General features: G+C 28.6%; 2 protein-coding genes across 2 annotated transcripts; one reads left to right on the top strand and one right to left on the bottom strand.

The window, feature by feature from the left end:
- The first annotated feature begins 11,289 nt into the window (after positions 1–11,289).
- On the top strand, positions 11,290–15,958 carry LOC123293187 (optic atrophy 3 protein homolog). Its single transcript, XM_044873921.1, has 4 exons — positions 11,290–11,622; positions 11,763–11,931; positions 12,347–12,489; positions 14,192–15,958. Exons 1-4 carry the CDS (start codon positions 11,481–11,483, stop codon positions 14,488–14,490), a joined length of 753 nt encoding a protein of 250 aa, XP_044729856.1. The 5' UTR covers positions 11,290–11,480; the 3' UTR covers positions 14,491–15,958.
- On the bottom strand, positions 15,856–19,575 carry LOC123292715 (centrosomal protein CCDC61-like). Its single transcript, XM_044873428.1, has 9 exons — positions 19,428–19,575; positions 18,696–18,778; positions 18,473–18,639; positions 18,250–18,405; positions 17,543–17,669; positions 17,421–17,473; positions 17,255–17,364; positions 16,913–17,000; positions 15,856–16,387 (listed from the first exon to the last, which is right to left on the bottom strand). Exons 1-9 carry the CDS (start codon positions 19,573–19,575, stop codon positions 16,021–16,023), a joined length of 1,299 nt encoding a protein of 432 aa, XP_044729363.1. The 3' UTR covers positions 15,856–16,020.
- Between the last annotated feature and the right edge of the window lie 1,113 nt (positions 19,576–20,688).

Here is a 20,688-nt window from a genome sequence, read left to right as displayed (position 1 = left end):
ACTGTGTTTTAAATTTAAACAATTGAATTGATCTGAAAATTTTCAAGAACTTATTACATTAGATATGACATAAAAAAACTCGATATTTGTTATAATAAACATCTTATACTTTTATCGAAAGTGTTAGTTGAACACTGTTGGCATAAATGACTTTTTCGAACTTTTGATCATTCTCTATCTCGAAAACCATTGGCACCAAAACTTTAATAACTAACCCAATAATGATTTTTAATTAGAACTTTGTACAAAAACCTCCAATTTAGCTAATTCAAGGGGGCTTAACTATCCCCTAAGCTGAATACAGAGTCTATTGGCGTTATTTTAAAACTCTTGAAAAATTCACATTTCAGTTAATTAAAAAAGAAAATGGTTACTAAAAAAAATATATTTTAAATAAATAAATAAATGTCAAATTACCAATTTAATCTTAAAGAAAAATATAATAATAAATAAGAATATTAATTACTTTGTAAAAATTAGAAACATAAACATAACATATTATTACATTCTTCAAGAATATCATTAAAAAAAATGTCCCCTTTAGGCAACGGTTTCAGACCCTTTTTCACAAGGATTAATAAGATGTGGACACTTTATTTGTTGCTTTATTATGGTGATACTAAATTTTTAACTTGGGAAAATTCTGGAAAATAGGATGTATTTGCCACTATGTTATACCGATTTCCCACTAAACAGACAAACAAAAACAAAGCACAAACCCGAATAAAACAAAACGGCAACTTTTTAAAAACTTTTTGAAGACTAGCAATGTAAACGTCATTATAATTTCAGTTTAGTTTTTGTTTTTCAGTTTGAAAAAACATAAACTCAACTGCCCGTTTAGTGGAAAACCGACATTAGCATTAAATAATAACCGGTTTATGTTATTTTAATATTTAAACAATAAATAAAATGTTAATGCAAATCATAAATTGCAACTTTTCATTCTGTTTTGCAAAATGTCGAACAACTCCGGTAAGGAAAACCTCCTATTTTCAGAATTATTATTTATTTTAGGTATAACATTTTTATAACATTTTATTTAGTGATTTTCAGAACGCAAAAAAATTTTGTGTCCACTTTAACGAAGCCACTCTTTGTGAAAATGACATGGAACCCTAGACTATTTGTTTTACCATCTCAATAATTATTTTAACACAACAATTTTTGTAGCAACTGACGACAAACAGCAAAAATTCAAAATTGCATTATTATTGGTTACTATGTCCCACCTTTAATTTGTCATATATTTAAATTAAAAAAGGTTAAATAGATGAATTTTATATTATTATATTTCGAATTTTACTCTAAAAGTCTAAATAAATCCCGGCGGTAACTAAATTCTGCAGAGAATGATATTAAATACTAAATATAAATTTTCCATAAAGTGATTTTCTATTTTTTACATATTTTACAAACGTGCTCAAATTAAAATTGAAAATTTCATTTTAGAGCTACTATTCCAGTAAACGTTCTCGTTGACGAAATCCGGAAAATTTTTAACTACTCGAGTGAGCAGTTTTAAAATTGATAAATATAAATTTTACTTTCCCATAACATATTTATACAGGACTATTTATGTTAAGCAACACGAAATATTATGACTTAACTGCTTGATTTTAAGAACATTTTTTTTTCTGGGGTAGACGGAGGCTTTTTGGCTGCTCATTTTAAAACTATTTTCGTAATGTAAAGAATGTCCGCAAAACACGAAAAGAATCAAAGTTGTGTTTTTTATAAATGGAACACTCTGTATATTATTTTACTACTCTGTATATTAAGAACGAAGTAACCAATTCCACCCACATCATAAATGTAATTGTAAAATATGAATGTAATTTAATAAATAAAGATAAACAAATAAGTATGTGGGTGGCCTCTGTTATAGGCGTATGTCAGAAAACGGAGGTTAAACCCCATTATTTATCGGATTTACCTCACTTAAAATTCACGGTATTCAAAATATTCTTATATCCGTTTTTCAAACCAAACTCAAATTTGAGTCGAATACCTAATCAATTGAGTTTTGTGTCGCAATTGTGAATAATTTAATTAAGTATACAGGTTAAAATTATGACTAAAGAATTTAAGTTTTAAACGTTAATAACTTGTTTAACTTCAATTAAATAGCATCAACTTCCCTTCAGTTACCTGGTTACGTTTTCATGGAAAACGCACATTTTCAGAATGCGAACTGATTTTAACACATTCAATTATATTCATTCTTTCATTTATTATATTCAGTATGAAAAACCCAATAAAATAAAACCTGCGACAGAAAATTAAATAACTGAATTAGCGGTTATTACCTCTTTTGATAAGCCAGAATTACTTGTACACAGAAACTATATTTTTTCAAACTAATTCAAAGCATTTAATTTTTAAATTTAATTAATCGTTTTTGACATTTTATTTTTCATTGGTACCTACGTGTTAAAATGGTAAAGTCGAGTGTAGTCCCGCTTCAATTTTTTTTTAAAATTATATTTCTCTTATTAACAAAAAGACGATATTCACAAAATTACAACTGGCCTGCACAATCAAAAATTTACCAGGGTACGTGAAAGAGAACGCTCCGCGAGAATTTTTGTATAACAAAAAGGCTAACCATAGAGTTAAACCACATTTTTAGAGGCATATTTTATCAATGTCAATGATAATATATTCAGACTGTATACATCTAAATTGCAACTATTTTTAAGAAAAAATTACTATTTCAACAATATCACAAATGTTTGTTGTTATATCGATAGTTGCTACAAATATTAGGCAACATCCATATCTCTGCCTGTCTCTAATAACATAGATTTTGCATGTCTCTACCAAAGAACTTCTATAAAATTTTTATTATTTGGAGCTAAAAATCGTCAATAAAACAATTTTTATGTAGAATTTTTGTTCGTATTAAAAATTTGTTACAATTTTGTGATGAGTAATCAGAAAATTAATTAAAGATTTTCTACAATAAATCTACTGATCTGAAATAGGCAATCGATTCCCATATCAATGCCTTTAGCAATGAACGAAAGCGTAGTTAGATAGAACATGCGTGCAAATGTCATACGCGAATTTTGGAGCTATAGACGATTTTCCAAGACTTGAGACTACAACATAATTTGAAAAATAAACGTAATTCGAATGGCTTGGTTTTAAAAATTTATATTTAAAATACATTGCGGACTATGCAGTACCAGATTCAAATAAGTCAAAAATGGTCAGTACCTATTTTTCGATTTCGTTATTATTATTAACTACTGGTTTCATGGGCATTTCTACTTTCAAAAATGCTTACATTTTGAAGTTTGTATCTAAAAGGAATTATTTATTAAATTTTTTAGAAATCTACTAAGTACACAAAGTTTGCAGAGTCTTATAAAACTACCTAAAAATTGTATGAAATATATATTGCATTTTTCTAAAAATAACAAAATAGCGTATTGCGGTTTAATTAAGCCGAAATCGGAAAAAGGTAGCGAATATCTAGTACCTTATACTTTGGTAGGTACGTTTTTTTGTATAAACCTATCTTTGATCAAATCAAGAGCCAATTTTCTTAATAGTAAAATGGAAACTAGAAAATACAAATTTTTCATATTTGGAACTCATAAAGTCATCACTGCAGTGCAACACTTTTAAAGTACAATAATTCTTCAATGATTGACTTTTTTGATACACCAGCAATTTAATTCATTTTTAGTTTTTCATTAAAAATTTCGTATTCGAATTATAAAGGTCCTTTTTAAAAGTCAGTCGAAGTTATTTTTTTAATAAAATAATATTTAATTCATTTTTAGTATTTCATTAAAAATTTCTTATTCGAATTATAAAGGTCATTTTTAAAAGTCAGTCGAAGATATTTTTTTAATAAAATAATATAACTTAAACGTGTAACAAAAAAAAAAGAAGTAATATTTTATCTCTATCATGTCTTAAAATCCAAAAGAGAACTGAATATTATAGACTATGATTAAACTTATTGTAATAATTATTATTTATTAAATTGGTTGATCAGAAAATAAAAATTAGTACAAATTTTCAGTTGAATTTCTTTTGTTTTACTGTAATTGCCCTTACAAACATAAACAAAGTCAATAATACCTCGTGCATATTAGCCCAGCAAAGCTGGTTTCGTGAAAATAAATTTTCCTCGGTTTTTAAGCCAGCTAAACAGTAACGAAACCATCAAGCCAACGCTAAAAATAAGTCTACACAAACGCAAGTCAAGCTAGTAAAACTGGCTTAAACAAAATTTTCCGAGCAAATTGTCCAGCACAATAAAATAAAATGACTTCTATTTTTTAAGTAACTATAGTTTATCTACTTCACCAGAGCATCAGCAAGGCAGTAAAAAAACATCAAGTGAGTATTTCAAGCCAGCAGTATGGGTAAGTTCTTATAATCGATCCGAAAATCCAAATCTAAATCTTTTAAATACGTCTTTTTATGTTTACTTTTTATAGTTTTGTATGAACAGGGTATCTAGCTAAGTTGGCTAAAAATGGCAAACTTTTTTAATATAAGGCTTACGAAAAAAATTTATTCTTTATAAAAAACTCTGCTTTCAAAAATATTAACATTCAGCTATTCACTTTTGACATCGAATATACAGGGTGCCACAAATTGAGAAAGTTCAATACAAATGTTAATGGTCGTTTAGAAATGTAGGCCACTTTTAAACTGATAATAAGGGAAAAGGTTCAAGAAACCACTCCCGAGATATGTAGGAGTGTATTTAAACAATTTTGTAAAATAACAATTACATGTATGGAACACGAAGCTGGTTACGTTGAGGCAAAAACAAACTTTTTTGGAAAAATTTGAAACTTTTTCGAACTATATTTTCTAGAAAACTGTTTTTATTAGTTTTTTTTTCAAAAAATTATCATTAGGTTCACTAGTAAAAGCTACATACAAATTTTCATATCTGTACCTTTTATAGTTTTGGAGAAAATGTACACCCAAATTTTTCCCTAATTTGTCCCCTCACGAGAAAACAATGATGTTTACGAAAATTGTTTCCAGCAAAAGATGTTTGTTTATTTTTTATAAGGAACATTTTTTAAAGTTAAACTTTTGTCCTATCTCTAACAATTTAACATAGTTTAACATATAACTGAAAATTTTAACCTTCTAAAAATGCAAGCTTTTCAAGCATCATATCTTAAAAGCTATTATACATACGGAGCTGTGGGTTGGTTTCAAATGTTTCAAATTTAATATATTTTCAAAATGATTGTAGCAACGGATGTCAAATGCTCAAAGCGAAAATTTTACTGTTTTTCACGGATTACGCAGGTAGAACAACTTTTTTTGCTTGCAAAACGTATAGTTTCTTCCCTAAAAGGTCCAAATACCATACAAAAAAACAACTTCAACATCGCGTTTTCCGATTTTAGTTTTTTTTTTTTTTTTTTGTAAGATTCACTGGAGTATTTCGAGGATGGTTGTTTTGAAATCGTTCATTACTTGAATAAATATGACAAATCGAAATCAACAAAAATGTACTTCATTACATTTTAACTATTTCACGGGAAAAAAAATAAAATCAAATAGTTTAGTGTTTCAAGTACCTATATTCCACATAAAATATTCTAATACACACAAAATTTGGAATTTTTATTATTGATTCTCAATTCAACGTAAAACATAAAAGCTTTAAAAAATACAGTTATTGTGCTTTTAAAAAATTATTAAATAACAATATTGCTAAAAGCTCGTACAATATAATATTTTTATAGATAGATATATACGAATAGCAGCTCTTTTTAGAAACACATGAAGTACAGTAGCGTTTATATTTCCTCTGAAGTATTCAAAATAGTAATACGCTTTCAATTATGCTCTTTGTTTACTCAAAAGAGAGTTAAACTTATCTAAAAAAAAAAAGAAAATTATAAAATATATTCCGTAAGCGGAAATATTTATAACTTTTATATCGTTTCATTATTTAATTAATTTGAGTTTTCACTAAATTTGTGTATTAGTAATGTAATCTGACCTTTTTGCAAAAGAATGGAAAGAAACTTTTTCCAATTTACTAGTTATACCAGACGAAGAAACTGAACAGTTCTTGAGGGCTCCTTTACTCCTTTACAATTACCTCTACCAAACGCGGACGATTTTTTTCTATAAGAAATTAAGTGCGATAATTAAAACAAACCCAAAACAATCGCCAGGTTTTGATCTTATATCAACCAAGATTTTTAATCAGCTGTCAAAAAATAAGATAGTCGTGGTTCATAATATTTTCACTGGAATTTTGAGACTGGACTATTTTCCATGTCCTTGGAAAGTATCACAAATAATATATTAATCACAAAACCAGGAAAACCAATCAATGAAGTCAAATCATATCGAACTTTATTACCAATTATCTTAAATTGCATGAAAAATTATTTTTACAAAAATTACAGATTATACTGAACGAGTCGCAGATCATACCAAAAAAATTTGGGTTCCGTTACAGACATTCAAAAATAGTGCAAAGATAGAATTAGAGAAATTTAACTGCATATTTATAAGTTTTTTAGCGCCTTGCCGAAGGAAATGGAGCTATTGCTTTTGTACTAATGATGGAATTTTTGAAAAATTTCTTCAAATGTTCGCCGATCCTACCTCATAGATGTCGAAAACTCTTTAGCCGTCACAAGTCCGGTTTTAATAAAATTTTGTATCAAGAACAGTTTTGGTATTTGAAAGATCAAGTTCGTTAATGAGAAAATCGACAAATAAACAATATATATAGGGGTTTATCTATACAGGGTGTTCTGTTATTAATAGCAGAAAATTATACCAGTAAATTATGCTTATCAAGACAAGTGGAAAAATTCTTTACCATATTTCGATCAGAGGCCTGATTCGGAAGATGTGACTATGGGAAAAATAGAACGATTTATGAATTCGCAGACCTATCAAATTCATTAAATCAGTAGGTGTCACTTTAGAATATAGAGGGGACTACTAAAAAAATGTTTTGTTTTCGTTATTTGTAAAGAAAACAAAAAACTAATTCACCAATACAGATACCCTTAGCTGTGGGAAGTATCAAATTATATATTAATATAGGTACAGAGAAGGATTAAATTGTGTAATACATAACACAAAATCTTAAACATCGTCTCACTTTACATCTTCACAATACAATATACATAGTGTGGTTTGTCTGTGAGTATGTGTATCTAAGCATATATTTTATTAAAACGGACTTTGGTTCGTTTAATTATTTTTCAAAAATTCCATCGTCAGTAGAAAGCAATATCTCCATTTGCTTCGTCAATTCGCTAAAAAACTTATAGATATGCAGTTATGTATGTTGAGAAAAAGTACATCTAAATATTATATACAGTAACATTTAGCATAAATAGTGCATATGAGCATGTTTTTATGAACTTGATTATAAAGGTCAAACTCTCATAAATTCTCCTTATTTATTTATTTATTTAACGAAAATCATTACGGAAAGATTTTTGTACCACTAATAAATTATAATATTTCCTCAATTATTGTAACAATAAAAATTTACAAAAGGAAATAAAGTTCCCTAAGGGCATATATATTTACATTTAAAGAATTAATGACCTAAATGTACGTATCAGTTTATAGATGATAGTCTGCAGCTGTCTTTTACCATGTATAAACTTTTATAATAAAATCGCATTAAGAATAAAATTAAACAGGGATGAAAAATATGGCATGTCCTCATTGAACTAAAAGCACCTCAGACTTCTAAATTTGCAGGAATCTGCAGTGCAACAATTAAGTTGAAATAATCCAACTAAATTTATCAAATGTATCAGTTTTTGCGTCTCAATAACACGAAAAATATAAGTAAAAGTATTTTCCATTCATTATGATTTTCGTTTTTATATTTCGATTGTGCATGCTAATTTCATTACATTTAGATTCTCATTTTTCCAAAGTTTTTGATGCGTAAAAGTTACAAAATATAGGTTGGGCGTCTAAAGACTTGAGTTCGATTCCCGACCGCTGTGTATATTTTCAATTATAAATAGCGACATATGTATTGATCTATTTATTGAAAATGCCATGATTTTTTTGATTAAAAAAAGGTGGAAGAAGAGCTAAGGAATTGTCACTAGCACCGGACCAAGGGTGGAGCAAGTGGAGCACGCATTCCAGTCCCCATGTTGCAAGGGGCGCCATAATGCCAAATGCCAAAAACAATGTTGCATTTTTAGTGTTGATTATTGAAATTCAGGTTAATTTTTTGAAAAAAAAAAGGCGCCGAAAGACGATCTCGCTCTACCTTGATTTGGGGGTAGAGCCGGCGTTGATTGTCACCCTCAAAGTCAATATATAATTCCAAGTTCAATCCTTGGAATTAATTTAACCGACATATCAATTTTAAACCCTTTAGCTCAAAACCGAAAAAAAGGTTAAATACAAAAAAAAATGCCGCCGTTTTATTTTCCCCTATTCTACCCTCATAGTTTCGTTATTTATAGGAATATCGATTTGAAATTTTGCACAATCAAACAGGATGATGGGTCACATTTTTTAAGATACTTAACCGAAATCAGAACTTTAAACTCACCCTACTACAAATTGATAAATAGGGCCGATTCTTAATATTTTTTTATACCCATATACCGATTTTCATGGCAAAATTCGCATTTTTTATTTTTTCATTATATTGGTCTTTACTGAAAATTATTACAAGTTTATTGAAATATTTTAATACATAACAATATAAAAGTATCAATTTGTCCAGTTTTTATATTCCATAGCCCAATAGTTATAAAATTAAAAAACAAACTTTTATAACTATAGTGTGCTATATTTCCATTTTTTGATTTTCCATTCTATTTTAGAAATATTAAGGAGGTAACTTTTTAAAAATCATTCTGTATATATTTTTATACAGCGCATTATGATGCGATAAAACATTTTACGAATACAATTCTAATGTGAATTACACATCTGTTTATTTTTAAATTACGTGAATATCGCGTCAATTCGATTGATAAAGGTCTATGAACAAAGTATTTGACTTTGATTTATTACACAATCTTTAATATCATTTGGAATAAAATTAGATAAAGCTTTAAATTTGATTCAATACACCCACAATTCTAAAAAAAAAAAAAAAAAAAAAGATACGAAATAAAATTGAGAAAAAAATACAATGCTTTTAATATAATTAATATTCCAACTATACGATTATAAATTGAAAAGCAATTATTTTACTACAAAATGCATGGATTTACTAGAAAAATGAATGGCTGGAATGATAGAGAATATAAATTGCGAATTTGCGATTAATTATTTAGATTTTTACTATATTCAGTTTATATATATCTGATTTATTGCCTGGACTAGCTTGACACCCGCCCGCTTCACTGGGCTTAAAAGTAAAAACCACCGTTTTATAGCCTCAACCTCTTTTGATCTCATTTATCTCCCTTCCATAACACTTGAAGGATTTGTTTTACGCAGCTAAAAGGTATACACGGTTCTCAATTTTTTTAAATTGTAAAATAGTCATAATTCATTGAGTATATCAGAAAAGATGGCCATGAATCTTTTGACATTTAATACTTTAAATTTTTACAGAATTCTTTAATTTATGGTTCAAAATGATGATCATACATCTGCTCCACCTATTCTATCTAAAGTTTCTTGGAGTCGCGAATGATCTCAAGTTAGTTTTCACACAAATTATTGTATTATTTACGCAATTATACTTATATCTAAAAATAATAATATTATTCATTTAACAATTCATTGTTTACAAATAAATAAATAGAATATTTCGATATAAAGTAAGGATTCCTCAAAAAAAAACGAAAAAAAGGGGAAAACAATTTTTCCCCTGGGAATCCCTAGGCAAAGCTAATTATACATCGGTAAAATCAACTTTGACTGAAAGAAGCTCCGATTTGCTTTATACGTCAAAGCAAAACTTTAACAGAGGTTAGAGGGTTTGAAATTTAAAGTAGAATAACATAATGCGTTTAAGGCTTCTGGGACAGTGTCGTCTCTACCGAACGTGCCCTTAAATCGCTATCCTAGCTATCCCTTATATAAAATATATGATACCATATGGTACGTATGGTACCAAACAAAAAGGTCTTGGCTTCTACATTTTAACGACATATACAATAGTATGCATTTACAAAATAAATGAAGCCCTTACCTCACTCCTTATAAAATTTTTTTAAATCAACCTGTATATATGTATATTATCAGACATCGCCATGAAGTGACTCCATAAATTTTCTTCTAAAGGGTATAAAACCGACCTGATCCCTCTCCGTTGACCTCCGTTACAGTGCATAAGTCTATATTTTCGAGTAAAACTCGATCATTTGTCGATATGATTTTTGAAATTTAAGTAAATCGAATCACGCGTAAATGGGTGGAACAATTTCGCTAATTCTTTTTTTTTTGTGTTAATTATTGTCTGGAGAAGGTTTGCATGAAAGAAACAATTAAGGAAGTTGAGCGGAACATTAGAAAATTTAAGAAAAAATATTAAATACAATAAATGGTGGAAACGCATATAAATAACGTTTTACATTACATCTTTATATGTACCATGTATTTATTTGCGCTCTCGCCATATTTATCTAGAATTGTGAACAGGTATTTTAAAAGTTTTGAGGTATTATTTACTGTTACTCAGGTATTGTGAATAAATATTTATTAGAGCTAATTTTTTATCTAGAAAATGAAATACCTACCAAACATTAACACCGTGCGTTTCTGCCGTGTGTTTATACGAAAAACACTGGATAATTTTTTTTAACCTTTAATTTTTAAGCCTCCCTCCTCCAATTATATATAGAATTTTTTGATGAAATTTATATGTTACAACCTCGAAAGCATTGATAGTGAAGATATAGCGTTACACAAAAACATTTAGTCTAATTTGTTTGATGATAAATACGGCAAATAATTGAAGATTAACGTATTATTTTTCTTCATATTAGAGCCATCTATTACCGGAGCTAAAAGTTTGAACTGCACAACACTGTTCTTTTGCATGTTCTTTGCTCATTGACATTAAATATCATAGAGTTATATAATCTATGGGATGATGAAATATTTATAACAATGAAGAACGGAAGAACGGAACCTTTCATCTTTCAAATTTAAAAAAAATTATAACCTATATGTTATGTCACAATTTATTGATTTTAAAATACTCAATAAAATATTATTAATAAATGTTTATACTTTGTGATTAAAAAAATCGAAAAAAATATAATTTCTATAAAGTTACATTTAAAAAAATGATTAATATTTTGTTTACATCGGAGGGATATTAAAAAAAGTTTCCTACAAGTCTCGTCTTATTTTTATTGGACGTAATATAATTTGGAAAGAATGGTTCCACGATTATTATTTGACATTATATAAAGTTTATAAAGCAATATCGAAATTTTTTGTCAAAACACTCGAATATGCTTAAATATAATTAATTATTTATATATCATCTCATTTAGTAATCGTAAAAAATGGTTGTGGGTGCATTTCCTGCGGCAAAATTAGCGTCGTTATTTATAAAACAAATAAGTAAACCGATAGCGACTCTAGCTAAAGAACGGGCAAAGTCGCATCCATTTTTTCGCACATATATTTGTATGCCTCCGGCACAATGTAAGAAACTAGTTTATTTATAAGTAATGGTTTTTCGATCGTTGATTTCAATAGAATTATTTTGGCGAATAAATATTTAGTGTGATGACGAATTATTAAATTAGTACCGATAAAATAAATTTAAAAAAAATTTGTTTTAGTTTACAATTGGTGTGAAATAAAAACGAAAATGTGGGTTTTAAATATGGGTAGACCTGTGAATATTCCTGTATTAAGTGAAGCGATGGCTATTGAGTTAGGAGCAAATCTTTTAGGTGAAGGAATTATTTTTATAATTGCTGCTGGTTTGCTTATAGCTGAATATACTAGGTTTGTGTATTATTAATTACCGAAGTACAATAGCCGTAACACTGAATTAGTGATAAAGCAATAAACAAATACTCCATGTTACATACACTTTCAACGAAAATTGTTTCGTATGTTTATCAACGTTAAGAGGGATACTGTAGGAGCTTATCCGGCAAGATATTTTATCTAACGTAGAAAGTCATTTGAATTCTGTTACTTATCACTTAAGTGTATTTTTTTCAATTCTCTTTAATTAAGATTACGCCTGTATGTAACATATTACATCAAAATATAGTCGAATAGACCATGATGCATGATTAAATGTAAACAACAACAATAAGTAATAATTTGCCATAATGTTTGTAAATCTCGGCTATTGTACTTGATATAAATTTCATTAAAAACAATTTCTAAATTTTATCCTTATGATATGTAGGCAAGTACGAAAAGAAACTGCCAAAGAACAAGCTCGATTAGATGAATTACAACGGATTCAAGATAATATATTGGAAATACAAAATATGGTAAAAACACAAGAAATGCAAATTCAGAATCTTTCGAATGCATTGCTATCATTAGGTAGGTAAATCAATATTAGTAAAAAAATCTCACCACATTTTTAAGGCCAGTTTAAAAATACATAATTTCATAGAATACCTATTTCCCGTTGGATCAGAGATTAATACTTCCGTAGAAAATATTGTAACAATTGTCTGGTCTCGGTGTTTGAATTATTCACGAATTTATAGTACCACGAAATACACCCATTATGGTGCTTCATGAAGATTTATTGGCATTTTATTTTTAAAATACAGATTCATTATTAGTTATTGGTTTAGTTATAATTTATTTTAGATGAAACAATGCCAATAACATTTCCATTCATCAAGTTTGGTTATTTTATGAACTTTGTATCTCAATTCGAAGCTTTTTTTGTTAAATTTTCAAAAATAATTTAATAATTATACAAACTGGCCTATTTTTTTTTTTAATATTTAGGGTCTAACTTAAAGATACAAAGCAAATATAAGGAAATAAAAAAGCTTTTTGAATATCATTTTGTGTAAAAATACAGGACCCAGAAAATATAATACTAAAATTAACTAACATAGTTTTTAGAAGTTTTATGTCTCTAATAATAATTTTGGTAATTGTATTGAATTTACTGTTTGCCAAAAAAATATATGAATTGATGAACCCCACTTACGTTCTAGTTAAGTGAGAAAATTATAAAGCCTGAGGACGTCAGTGTTTAAATATGATTTGGAGCATATGGGGGTTGTTGTTGTCAAATGCAATCTGAGAGTTTAATATTTTACTTTTTAGGGTTGCATACCCGCCAAGGTTAACCAACGGAACTGTATTCCGCTGTCCTTTCGTACACTTGTCAACGGAAATTTTGACAGAGTGTATGTTACTATTGTCGCTTTAACAACAATTAGAAAGTGCCGGATTAATTTACATTTAAAAAAAATTTCGATCATTAAATATTACACAAAATATATATAATATCTTACGTATTATTAATGCATACTTGGTAGTGTGGGTTGCATAAGTAAAGTTATATATTTCAATTGATTAATAAACCTCTCTTGCCTCTATTGTTTCTTTTATAAAAGTTTTTAAAAAGTACATAGTGTTATATCTTGTACAACGCGAACGGTACGAAACCCTTCGTGTGCAAGTTCACATTCGCATTTGGCGTTAACGTATTTTAGGCCAATTAATTAATGTTTTTGATATCATTGCTATTTATTTTACATTATAGCATTTAATTAACGAAAGAAATGTTATAAATAATTCCATAAGCGCCAATTTTGTTTTCAATATTGGCTTGCGGGTTAGGGAGAAACTTAGACTTTCAGATCAAATATTATTCGAGTCTGATTTTTCAAAATTATTCGGTTCCCATGATTTACTCACAATAATAATTGCTTCTTGATTTGAAGAGGTAATTTAATAATAGAATTATTTCTAAATCAGCTTCTTGACCATTTTAAAAATGGTTTTCCTCAAAGTGGAGGGTCTCTACCAGCCATATATATATGCTCGAAATTATATTTAAACACTCACATAACGCGTTTTGAAAAGCGAGCGTTGTTCTGGCCTAAATCTTTTATTCTTGGTAAACCAGCAAATCAAAGTGAGCAAACATTAGCCGTCAAATGTCTATTTTGGCTAAAAAACTCAGCAAAAAACGATATTCAAAAAAATACCAAACCTAATTCCTTAAGTTGCACCCTAAATAATTGTCCAATTCGAAACAACCATTAACTTTTAGATCGTGGTAAAAAACACTTATTTCATAATGTCATCCCAAAAAAGAAGGATGATAGTCCTCCACCATCGGCAGGAATATCTAAAAAAGATTCACCCAGTAGTAGTAGTCAAATATTATCACCAGTAAGCAATATTGACATAAATCGACCATCACATTCATCTTCTATACTCTCAAATGCGCTATTGTATCTAGAAAGTGATATATTTTACAAGACCGAACGACAACGGAATGTTGGACTAATTACAAAAGGTTTAGACTATCTATATTATAATAGTTTTATTATATCAAGTGTTTCATAAAATGGAATGCTTCTAGATTTGTTGCTTAATTTAATTTGTGTTAAAAATCGCTTTTAAGGTCTATTCTAAAATATTTACACTGATAATTTTTTATTTCATAATAGTAAATTTTTTCTATTAACATTATTATTGTCACAAATATCTAGAAACATAAGAATAAAAAGAATTCTCATTTAATTTGTGCAGTTGTGCTTTAGTACCATGTGATGTGGAAGTCGGGGGTTACGATTAATATCGATTTCTCAACCAATTAAAATGCACAACGCTTGATATTCGTTAAAAAAAATTTATTACTATGAAAATAAAGTGTATTTTAAAAGATTTCTTTTAATAACTCAGATTAATTTTGGAGTGATCTTTGTGTGATTTTACAATTTTGTTAATTAATTTTATGTACAAAACTTGTTAAAATCAATAAATCGATTTATTGTTAGGCAAAACTTTTTAATAATCAATCTTACAAATTGAATTTGTTTTGAGATTTGAAGTAATGCTCCTAATTGTATTTAAGGTAAACGCACATTTTCATTAAATTAACATTAGAAAAATCGAAAAAGAATTACTCTAGCATCATACATTTGCATAATTTATTATAATAATAAAATCATATAGACCTCATAGCTTACAGAGTCTTGTCCGAACATCTCTTCACTCTAAAGACATGTTACAACCTAAAGTTTTGAAATAATTCATATTTTAGTCATCTTCTCTGATGGAAAGAATATTTCAAGAAATAATAAGTCTTAAAAATTCTGAAAAAGTCTAAGAAATTTTGCAAAAGTCTTAGGAACTCAATAACTCTGAATTTCTCAACGTTTTTGGATTGTTTAATTCAGAGATATCCTGACTTAATTAGTCATTAGACAGTCCAAAAACGTTTAGAAATTCATAGTTATTCAGTTCCTAAAACTTGTTCAGAGTTTTATAGAAAATTATTCTCTCTTCAAATATTTTTTCCACCAGGGTTTATATAACGGTAATATCCGTGATAAATCTACAAGTTAAAAAACCTCCTACAACGGTACAAAGAAATGTTTTTTTTTTTTTTTGGTTCTCTCTCCAAACTAAACCGATTTTCTTGAAACATAGCTAAGAACAATATCGATCAAATTATCTTTTAAACAAAATAATATAAAAAAGCCCATTCAAATCAGTTCACCAGTTTAAGAGCTACTGCCACAGACAGGCACACACACACACTGTAGAGGTCAAATTTATAACACCCCTCTTTTTGCGCTGGGGATTAAATAATAAGCGTGAGTGATGATAAAAACATGCATTTATTACGTAACAAAGATAGTGCAATCATGTAACAATGATAAGAGTAATTCTTAGTGATTAGGAGGTGTAGTATGGATTAAAATTAAAACGTTATTATTATACCAAACTGGCTTTTTGTACGATTGAAAATTATCAAGTTTTTGTCAGGGATATGATGATGTAAAAAATAAATTATACTTAAAAGTAATAGTTTTGTGATATTTTATTATTTTCCTAGGTGTCTTCAAAGTCCACAAAAGGGATATTGGATTAAATAGTTGATTCTGATATCATTTTTTGTAGTGCTTGAATTCGAAGAGCTAAATTTTGGCAATCTTCACTTGCGGTACTCTCCATTGGATGTAGCTTACGTACTGAATCCATTCTCATAGCTTGATAACTTTGTTGTATATGTTTAAAGTTATTTGTACTTTGACGTGTTATACTTTCTGTGGAACTTGCACGTGTTCGACTTTGAGATGTACTACGTGATCGGTTACGTTGACGACTTTGATCTTTACGACTTTTACGCTTTGATTGTTTCACTGGTTCACATGTTTGTTCTACGGCTGATTTCCTTCGGCATGATGGTGAACTTTTGGATGCACTTCGAGGCCTTCTTCTTGGTGGTTCAATACTATATAAATAAGACAAGATAAAAAATTACATTTTTTGTTATAACTTTCAAAACTAAAGTGTGTAAAATATTTATTACTATTCCAATATTTACAATTTATAATAATTTTGTGGATACCGTTCGTTATTAACAATACATGGATTAACGTATCTTTTAAACCAATTAAAAAATATATTAATAATTAAAACGAATTAGTAAATGTAAGAACGTCAGACGATGAAGATATTTATACATTGCTACACATTTTCAGAGTTAGAGAAGTAACCCAGAATGCCAAGAGGTTTCTACTAAGTTTACATCAAGATTTCTACATTTCATTCAGTGTTTTAAAGCAATTTTTTTGATCCACTGATACACAATTTGGACTGAAAATTTGTCGTAATCTTGTAAAGAGAGTCTAAAAATTCCCGCAAAGATGGTTGTCTTTATTCTTGAACGTCATTCAAAGTCGTGCAATTTTGAATTGAAATTGAAATTTTTATGCAATTTCGGTCGTAATTTTTAAAAACAAGAGAGATAACTTACATGTTATGGCTTCGTAATGTAGTTTCCCAACTTTCAATTCGACTAACTTGTGGTATTATAGGGTCCACTGTGTTAAACGACTTTTTACCTGCTAATATAAACAGAATAATACAACTCTCTTTTATGTAATAAGAAAACATGGATATAGGAAAAAATAGGACGAAAAAATTTCTGTGATAGTGTCCCATTTTTAAACGCGAGAGCTAAAAACTTCAGAACCCCAACCAACTTCTCTATAGTCGCCAAACTCAACCCAACCAACTCGTAATTACAACAATAATCCAGGCCTACGAAATTTTCGGTCTATTTTTTCCCATTACCGAAAACCTTTTTCATTTTTACCCTTATCGATGGTTTTTGAACTTGGATCATTTTTCGAATTTGGGTTGAAGAATAATAAATTTAATCCAGGATCAGAAAACCGTAAGCTCTGATGCGGAGATATTTTTCTTCTACAAAAAAAATTATAGTTAAATCAATGACAATCTTCCTAAGGAGTTTTACTAACCTATGTGATTCTATACTGTATTTAAATTTTTCTTGTAATGTCAATATTTGTTGCTTTAAATATTCATTTTCTTTTTGTAACTGTATTATCAATTTATTATGTGAATTTCTCTCATTAATTACACTTTCTTCCAAGGTTTTAATTGCTTCATGAAGGAATTCCATTTTATTAGTTGATGAATTTTTTGAGTTTCGTAAATGATTTATTTCACTTTTTAAATTATTGTTTTCTTCAGTTAGGCTATTAATTCTAACAAAAGAAAATAAATTAATCTTTTAGTTGAAGTTTCCAAAACAAGAATACATTCCGCATCAAGCACCTTCAAAATAAGATGTCAGATATAAAATGTACTGGAGAACATCAAAATATCTTAATCGATTAATCAGAAGCCTCTGCATTACCTAAATCTTCATAAGCAGTATGAGGAACAAATCTGTCGAAGCTTCGACTTTGCTGTATTAGCTTTTATAAAATTCAGTCATCTTGTTTAATCCACTTTGTTTTTTCTAGAGCCTGAACTTTATTAATTTAAGAATTTCCGATGGCGAAAGTGGCTTGCCGATAATTTGCAGAATATATGTGAACGAACATACCAAAATTTCACCACAGAGTCAAAACGGAAAACGATTTCCACATTTGTCGATACTTTTCGTAATTACCATAAAATTATACAACATGATATTTTACTATTTACTATAATCTTTAGATAATTTTCTTTCTAATTGACAACTTATTTTGAAAATGAAGGGTGCTTCCATGCCAAAAGATAACATTATTTGTTTTAAGAAGCCTTGTATTCATGTTTTTCTCAAATTTTTCTGTAACATACGTTTGTTGATATTTCGACATATTTATTGATTCACTAGCGTTTCCGGCAATGATTTCTTGTAATCTACATATTTCATTCTCAAGTCGGCGTATATTTGCTTGCAGAATTTGTGGATCAGGTGGGCCACAATAGTCAAGTGGCAACGGATAATGAATTCTAAAAAAATATATTTGATCACGCATTGATAATGATTGCTAAACCAAATAATGTACTTAAAATGTACCTATCAAATTCCACCGAATAAGTTAAAATTAGATAACGTCGATTATTATTGGTTGAAAATTTTCCATTTGCAGAATATCCACTAGGGCAGAATGGTTTACCTTTACGTGAACGTAAAATTTCTAAATCTTCAAATGTAAGTAGGTCCAAAGACACGCAGTCACTGGTCTTAGAAAATAATTTATTATTCAATTGTGATTCAAAAATTTATTGAGATACTGTACCTTTAACAAACCGGACTTTAACATTGTTATGAAAATATTAAATTGTTTAAAGTTCCCAGTTCGCTGTGTTAAACTTTCAATATCTGAAAATACCAAAAGAGATTTTTAATTAAAAATTTTGTTTAAAATAATAAGTTAATTACAGAGCGTTAATACGTTTGTCGACGAGACATAGATTTCCCGAAAACTGATATAATTTTCTCGGTGGTGTTAAATTTCTTTGCTTCTTGAACATGTTAAAAATCTTCTATTAATCCTGGTTATTTAAAACATGACTGAAAACTGCTACATAAATTTGATGTAAAAGGTTTGTCATTAAAGTATTGATATTATACTCACTAAATAGATTTTTTTGACTCATGTAATTTTTTTTCGGAATATTTAAAAAAAAAATGCTTTCCTGAAAAGTTTTGAATCGCTCCGTTACTTTTGTGACACAGTGTATATTAAACATGTTGAGAATAAATTTTAGTAAAATTTATTTTCAATTTCTACAACTTTGATTTTATAAAATTTTCGATTTGCCTAATATTAATCGAGAACTTGGGGTTCTTAAACTACATTGGATAATTAACGAAGCCCTATGTAGTTAATGATGCATCAAATCAAAAACATGCGGAGAATCTTTTTCCTTATCATTTTGTTCTCTGCAATTACTGCTCTCATAATTCGATAGTTTTGAAAAAACTTATTGGTGGATTAAATAAAACTAAACATATTTAGACTACATACATGCCGCATCGTAATTACATTGCCAATCTTCGCCAGAATATTTATCAGTTATTGTAATATCAATTAATGTGTTATTTACAATATTCATTTTGACCAAATATTCGCGACCTTTAAAACAGCAAGTGGTAACCAAATGATGGTCGGCCATTAATTTCACGTATTCTAAATTCGATTAACATAAAATTTGTGACATAGCACATTAATTTTTCATATGTTTGATTTTAATAAAATACTGTACAATTTTCAGGTTGTCAAGGTTGCATAATACGGTTTTGGTCTAGCAAAAGAATTGGATCTGAAATTTTTTGAGAAATTCTTTAACGAAAATAAACAGTAACAAACAAAATTCATTTGAACATGTTAAAAATAATGTTCTATTAGTGATATATCAAAAACTAAAAAAATTTTTAAGTAATTAATTCTTAAAACTATTGCCTTGGCATAGTATCAGAAAATTCTAAACTTTTGTATACCTACTTACATAGATAAAATATAGTAGTGGGAACCTACTTATTAATCAATTGACTGTCTTAACTCGAGATAAAATTAATTCAAGTTCGGACCATTAATAATAACACGGAGGGCATTGGAGAGGTTTTTAAATCTAAAAAAAAGAAGCAAACTGGAACTATCATTGACCGTTTGATTATGTTGAGTATAAGAATGCAAAGTTAAACAATTTTATTGTTGAACAGAAACAATTATATAGTTAGATTATTGTGATTGTAATAGAAATAATTACAATACGTTATCGGCTCCCTGGTCGTGCGAATTAAATCGTCTTTAAAACGTTCGGCTACTGACTGGGAGGTTATGGATTCGAATCCAGGAAGCGACAATAGTCTCTGTTATAGATAGATATCTTACAAACGGAGGTTAAGCCCCATGATCATTGTTATTATCATTATTAACTACAGTACATAGCAGAATTTAAAACAACTGACTGTACACAATATGTTATATCAGAAACACTTGTGCAGCTTACAGTATTATAGACACGAATTATGCGATTAAGAAGACATAAACAGTCTTAATTAGACGAGGCAGTAGATAATTTGAAATCGATTTTTTTCGGGGAAGACTGCAGGAGATGCCGTTTTTTCAGAAAGTAAATGATAAAATTTGTTACCTATTTGCATTCTACAGAATCCACGCGCTTTTTTTTCTCCACCGTGGGAATGGAAATGCATTTTCATAAATGCGTCTTAATGATTATAAATTTATAAACTGGTAAATAATTAACGAAATTGGCCAAATTTTG

This window comes from Chrysoperla carnea, chromosome 2, assembly GCF_905475395.1.
Source record: "Chrysoperla carnea chromosome 2, inChrCarn1.1, whole genome shotgun sequence".
Classification (NCBI taxonomy): Eukaryota; Metazoa; Arthropoda; class Insecta; order Neuroptera; family Chrysopidae; genus Chrysoperla; species Chrysoperla carnea.
This window is presented reverse-complemented; position numbering and strand designations above follow the sequence as displayed.

Coding starts and splice junctions, on each gene's coding strand:
- LOC123292715 (XM_044873428.1), bottom strand. CDS start 19,575: ATGGCCGACCATCATTTGGTTACCACTTGCTGTTTTAAAGGTCGCGAA. Junction 18,406..18,472: donor TATTCGGTGGAATTTGATAG/GTACATTTTAAG, acceptor ATATTTTTTTAG/AATTCATTATCCGTTGCCAC. Junction 17,001..17,254: donor TTCAAAAACCATCGATAAGG/GTAAAAATGAAA, acceptor TTATATTAGCAG/GTAAAAAGTCGTTTAACACA.
- LOC123293187 (XM_044873921.1), top strand. CDS start 11,481: ATGGTTGTGGGTGCATTTCCTGCGGCAAAATTAGCGTCGTTATTTATA. Junction 11,623..11,762: donor TTGTATGCCTCCGGCACAAT/GTAAGAAACTAG, acceptor AATTTGTTTTAG/TTTACAATTGGTGTGAAATA. Junction 11,932..12,346: donor CTTATAGCTGAATATACTAG/GTTTGTGTATTA, acceptor TATGATATGTAG/GCAAGTACGAAAAGAAACTG.